Below are 6,389 nucleotides of genomic sequence, written 5' to 3'. Positions count from 1 at the left end.
TGTGGGACGACTGTGCCCGCGCCGGGCTCCAGCGGGCCCCCGGCCGGGGCGGGCCACCTGGTGGGGAAGAGAATTCGAGTCCTTCGGCCAAGTCCCGTACTGTCCTCAGGGACGTGCGGCTGATCAGCGCCAAGACCGGGTATGGAGTGGAAGAGCTCATCTCCGCCCTGCAGCGCTCCTGGCGCTACCGCGGCGACGTCTACCTGGTGGGCGCCACCAACGCGGGCAAGTCTACTCTCTTCAACACGCTCCTGGAGTCGGATTACTGCATCGCCAAGGGCGCCGAGGCTATCGACCGAGCCACCATCTCCTCTTGGCCTGGTGAGCTTTAGGGGGTCCGCCCCCTGCGTTTTCTGAGATGCTTAATGTCCACCAGGAACTGTCTGTAGCCTTCCCGTTAATAATTCTCTCCCTACTTTAATAATACCTCTCTTCTGTGTCAACGTAGTGCTTGGAAATGTAGTAGTTGCAGTCATTTTCTAATAGAAATATCTATGGAGCTCTTCTATATTCCAGGCACTGTTCCAGGCACTAGAGATAAACCAGGCGGCAAAGTCCCTGTTCTCCTTGAGGTTTCCCTTGGAGCTTTACTTTGGATGTGTACATGGAAGTCCTTGGACTTTCTAAACCTACCTCCACTATCTTGAGTTTATTCGTGTGATCAGTATACTCTACACATTTAACCTTTGAATAATTCACTAATGCAGTACGACGTGTGGCTTTGTTGAAAGAAATGTCCATTTTGTGGTGTGTTCGTTTTGTTAATCCTCACCAGAGGATATTTTTCCATTGATTTTTAGAGAGAGTGGAAGGGAGGGGGGAGAGAGAGAGAAACATCACTGTGAGAGAAACATTGATTGGTTGCCTCCCGCATGAGCCCAGACCTGAGACTGGGGATTGAGCCTGCAACCTGAGGTACATGCCCTTGACCAGAATTGAACCTGGGACCCTTCAGTCCATGGACCAATGCTCCATCCACTGACCCAAACTGAATAGGGCTCGATTTTATGGTTTTAACAAACTTCTGTAATTACAAAATGGGTCCTTTTATGACCCTGTTTGTATTTAACATTTGACAAAACTGCCTCATTTGTTCCTTCGAAATCAGTGTTTAACTTACCTGTTGTGGACTTGGGCTGAACTATTCACAGAAGTGCTTTTATGTAAGATGGTAGTATGTGAAAATGAAAAGAAATCAGATCTGCAGATTTGGGATTCACAACCTGGTTGAGCCTGTAAGCCAGTCTCTGAACCTATTTCCTCGTCTATAAAGTAAGAATAATTTTGTCATGAAGTTCAGTGAAATAAAACACAGTACCCAATTCAGTGTGTAGCTCCTCAGAAATGTTACTTTTCTGCCCCATATTCCCTTGTGCAGTTTTATTAAAATATATTTTTTGGTATTTCAGGTACCACACTAAACCTTCTGAAGTTTCCTATTTGCAACCCAACTCCTTACAGAATGTTTGAAAGGGGGAAAAGGCTGAAAAAATATGCAACTGAAGCTGAAGAAGATCTTAGTCAGCTAGAAAGAAAACAACTTAATCTCTTAAAAAAGCATGGTTATGTAGTAGGTAAGCATCTTCTACAAGAAACTCTTGTGTGGTCTATGCTAAAATTCTTTGTTGAGCAACCTGAAATACAGCAGTAAAAGCATTTCCACTAAGATACAGCCCCTCCGTGCAGAACAGTACAGTTGTTGACTCCATGCAGCAGCTGTAAAATAGATGCTCCCTTTCCTTGGTATCTCTTTTCAACCTTCATTTACTAAAAACAGTTTGATTTACAGTAATTTCCCTCATACGCGATGTACACAGCCAGGCACACACTTGATCAATGCAAGAGTGTGACTCCTGCTGTTGTTGTTGTTGTTAATCCTCACCCGAGGATATTTTTCCATTGACTTTTAGGGAGAGTAGAAGAGAGAGGGAAAGACTGAGAGAAACATTGATGTGAGAGAAACACATCAATTGATTGCCTCCTGCATGAGCCCTGACCAGGGCCCGGGCTAGGGAGGAGCCTGCAACCAAGGTACATGCCCTTGACCGGAATCGAGCTGGGGACCCTTTGGTCCACAGGCCAACGCTCTATCCAGTGAGCCAAACCGGCTAGGGCCTGATGATTTTTTTTTAAATTCTTTATTGTTTAGTATTACATATGTCTCCTTTTTCCCCCATTGACCTCTCCCCAGCCATTCCCAGCCCCCACACAAGCCCTCACCTCCCTACTGTCTGTGTCCATGGGTTATGCTTATATGCATGCATACAAGTCCTTTGGTTTATCTCTTAGCGGACAGTGTTTGATGCTTCTATGTCTCTACCTCCCACGCCCCCACTGCCTTTTTAAAAAAATCAAAGCTATATATCATTGTAGTCTCACTTTTATAGCTCATAGTTTTAGTAACTTGTTTGATGCAAACATAAGAATTATCTGTCTGGAATCAAAGGCTTTAAAGGAGTAACTAATTATTCCAATATAACTTATTCTAGGAAGAGTTGGAAGAACATTCTTGTATTCAGAAGAACAAAAGAATGAAGCTGCCTTTGAGTTTGATGCTGATTCACTTGCCTATGACATGGAAAATGAACCTGTTATGGTTACAGATAAATCCACCAAAAAAGTAGAACTGACCCCAGAAGATGTGAAAGATGCCCACTGGTTTTATGACACCCCTGGAATTACAAAGGAAAATTGTGTATGTATTTGATGTGTTTTAAAAACATTAATTTTATTTTCTTTCTCTTACTGTTGATTGTTACAGATGTCCCCCAATTTCTCCACCCTTTCCCTCCCTTCACCCTGCCCCACCCCCCTTCCCATTAAGCCTTCACCATATTATTGTTTGTGTCCATGGGTTATGCATATATGCATATATATTCTTTGGTTGCTTTCTTCCCATCCTCCCCTCTGAGATCCGTCAGTCTATTCTATTTAATTATGCCTCTGGTCCTATATTGTTCTTTTGATTCTACATATAAGTGAGATCAAGTGATATTTGTCCTTCTCTAAATGGCTTATTTCACTTAGCATAATAATCTCCAGGTCCATCCATGCTGTCACGAAGGATAAGAGTTCCTTCTTTCTTACAACCACGTAGTATGCCATGGTGTAAATGTACCACAGCTTTTTTATCCACTCATCAACTATTGGGCACTTGAACTGTAGGAACATTAACTTTCAATTGCATGAGTACTGTCTTAGTAGAACACAAAAAAGAAGATATACTTTCATGATAGACTCAGTTCTGATTCATTCATAGAAATGGTTCAGGGATGAAACTATATGCCATCAAGTTCTATATTTAATTTGTTGGGCTTCACTGTTTACACCCTACTTGTGTCATTGTGCTTGTTACCTTAGTTAGGGAGACATGTATAGAATCTTAGATTTTGAGGTTGGAAGAAATTATAAATATTACTACAGTCCTGCCACCTATTCCATGCTTGAAGTACCTCTATAACATATCCATCAGAGGGCACCCAGCTTGAACTGAAGTGAGGAGTGACTCCTCATCAGCTGAAGCAATGTCACCTTGCCGCCCAGGGTAACCTGTGTGATTCTGACCTGCTCTTTGTATTGAGCTGAACAGTCTTCCTATAACTTGTACCCATTGTTCCTCAAAGCTTTGAAATATGTTAAAGTATAATGTCCTATCTCTTCCTCCCCCTATTCTTTCATTAGTTCATCCAACAAACATTGAATATTTTCTATGCTGACATAATCCAGATTACTTGTCCTTATTTTCTACATGTGTTCTCTCTGAGAGATAAGCTATTCATCAACCAGGCCCCTTTCAGAATGTTTTCTAATTTGTTTTTGTTGTTAAGATTATGACACTAAGAATGACATTTCTCTTGCCCTGGCCAGGTGGCTCAGTTGGTTGGAGCCTCGTCCCATACACCAAAAAGGTTGCAAGTTCTATCCCTGGTCAGGGTGCGTATGGGAGGCAACCCATCGATATTTTCTCTCTGTCTGCCCCTCTTTCTCTCTCAAGGCAATAAACATCTCAGGTGAAGATTTAAAAAATAAAAAGAATGGAATTTCTTGTATGAGTGCCCTCATTTTGGCATCATTTAGAACAAGATTAACGTTACCTGTCTTGCCCTTGTACATTTTTTTTCCCCATTGATTTTTTTTTTAATTTTTTATTTTTTTAGAGGGAGTGGAAAAGAAAGGAAAAGACAGAGAGCTATGGATGTGAGAGAAACACATCAATTGATTGCCTCCTGTACATGCCCAACCAGGATCCGGGCCAGGGAGGAGCCTGCAACCAGGGTACTTTCCCTTGACTGTAATCAAACCTGGGACCCTTTGGTCTGCAGGCCAATGCTCCATCCACTGAAAGTCTCACAACTTTTTATTTATTTGCAGTTTTGATCATCATCATGAATGATCATCATCCATTCATTGACTCAAGTGTACAGCCAGGATACAGCCTTACCTCAGAGCTATTAATCAGCTTCCATTGAATCTGGTTACTGACCAGTATCTAATTCACCTAATTATCTCTGTATCTCCCTGTGAAACAACATTGGTTTCTTAGGTACTTTTCCTTCCTTTGCCTCATCAGGATTACTTAAGAGTTTCATTCTCAGAATGGTATTATCACTTTAACTTCAACTCATGTTTCCCTTTTAGAATCAGGTCAAGGATAGCAGTTACTTTAGTCATATACACTTCTTGTCAAATAGTCAGAAAGGCAAGAATTTGCTAAATATTCTAGCCCAGCAGAATCAGACCCTTAAGTGTTGAGATATAAAGAGTCTTTAAGTTGTTTAAGGTACTTTGCTTCTAGTGTCAGTTTATTGATTAATTTATTTGATGCCTTAAATCAGTTTCCCAAAAGGAACCAAGAAATTCTGTTGTGAAATGGAAGTCTTATGGAAATCTTAGGGTCTAAAAAGTGTTTAAAGGTTTCTTTACTGCAGGTGGCTTTTTTTTTTTTTTTTTTTTTTTTTTTTTTTAGTTGAGAGAGAGAGGAAAGGACAGGGAGATGGAAACATCAATGATGAGAGAGAATCATTGATCGGAAGCCTCCTGCATACCCCATACTGGGCCTCGAGCCCCAACCCATATAGGTGCCCTGACTGGAAATTGAACCATGACCTCCTGGTTCAAAGGTCAATGCTCAACCACTGAGCCATCTAGCCAGGGTGGTATCACATATTTTCTATTTCTTTAAGCAAGTTCACAAAAGTTTTCTTTTATCCCATTTTTTTTTACCTCCCCTATTCTTTTTCTTGTTAAATCAAATTTTGGTTCCTTAAGTCTTACTAGGATATTGTACTTCCTGGCTTTCCTTTTCTGTTTTCTTTAGTCTATAAAGGAACTCTTCATCCTTAGAAGCCACTTTTTGCTGAGTATTTGGGGTAAATAAGGAAACTAAAGACCGGAATTTAGGAAGAGTTTGTTCAAGCTCTTTACCTGTTCCTAAAATGCTGTGACCATTTTGCATTTAATTCGCACATACTTGCCACTAGGACATAAGATAACTTACTACCTTACCTTTAGCTGAAAACTGCTGCTCCTTATAAGCCTTGATGGTGAGAACATTTATTCTCTTTTGGAATTGAATCATCACTGTTTTCAGTTCATGCCAATTTTGACATTAGGGGGATTCTACTGACATAAGAAAGAAAATCGCACACTCATAAATTTATTTTGTCATTACTCAAGATTCAGTTGTGAAACAAGAGTAGAGCTATTAGTAAATTGATTCATTTTGATGAAAAGAATGAATAAATTTTATGTACAGCAAATTATGACATACTTTGGTTTAGTGTGAAGTCTGGAATATTTTTTTCATCACTGTTTATCTCTTAGGTAAATCATATATTTTCAATAAAAGTAATTCTTTCAAAATATCTACCCTTTACTTCACAGATTTTAAAACTTCTAACAGAAAAAGAAGTGAATATTGTCTTGCCAACACACTCCATTATTCCAAGAACTTTTGTGCTTAAACCTGGAATGGTTCTATTTTTGGGTGCCTTAGGACGCATAGATTTTCTGCAGGTAAGGGAAGTCTGTATCATCAAAAAGTTACTTAGTGCCCAGCTGGTGTGGCTCAGTGGTTGAGCGTCGACCTATGAACCTGGTGGTCATGGTTCGATTCCCGGTCAGGGCACATGCCTGGGTTGTGGGCTTGGTCCCCAGTGTGGGGTATGCATGAGGCAGCCAATCAATGATTCTCCCTCATCATTGATGTTTCTATCTCTTTCTCCCTCTCCCTCTTTGAAATCAATAAAAAAAAATGTGACAGTTTTCAGATTTATTTCAAGGAAGCAGATTTATGAACAAGACTGACAAAATGCTGATCATGACTATGTGGGGCATTGATATACTATTCTCTTTTTTTTAAATGCCCATTCTAAAAACTAGGTAAAATT

The 6,389-nt window shown here is 40.4% G+C and overlaps 1 protein-coding gene across 1 annotated transcript in view; it reads left to right on the top strand.

Annotated features, from left to right (window-relative positions):
* NOA1 (nitric oxide associated 1) overlaps window positions 1-6,389 on the top strand; it is an 11,215-nt gene that overhangs the window by 1,192 nt on the left and 3,634 nt on the right. The window contains exons 2-5 of the mRNA XM_005877190.2: window positions 2-321; window positions 1,410-1,574; window positions 2,490-2,695; window positions 5,884-6,015. Coding sequence (XP_005877252.1) covers window positions 2-321; window positions 1,410-1,574; window positions 2,490-2,695; window positions 5,884-6,015 — 823 coding nt within the window. The remainder of the gene's footprint in view (window position 1; window positions 322-1,409; window positions 1,575-2,489; window positions 2,696-5,883; window positions 6,016-6,389) is intronic.

This window comes from Myotis brandtii, unplaced genomic scaffold, assembly GCF_000412655.1.
Source record: "Myotis brandtii unplaced genomic scaffold, ASM41265v1 scaffold51, whole genome shotgun sequence".
Classification (NCBI taxonomy): Eukaryota; Metazoa; Chordata; class Mammalia; order Chiroptera; family Vespertilionidae; genus Myotis; species Myotis brandtii.
Note: the sequence above shows the minus strand (reverse complement) of the source record. Positions and strands in the feature narration are given on the sequence as shown.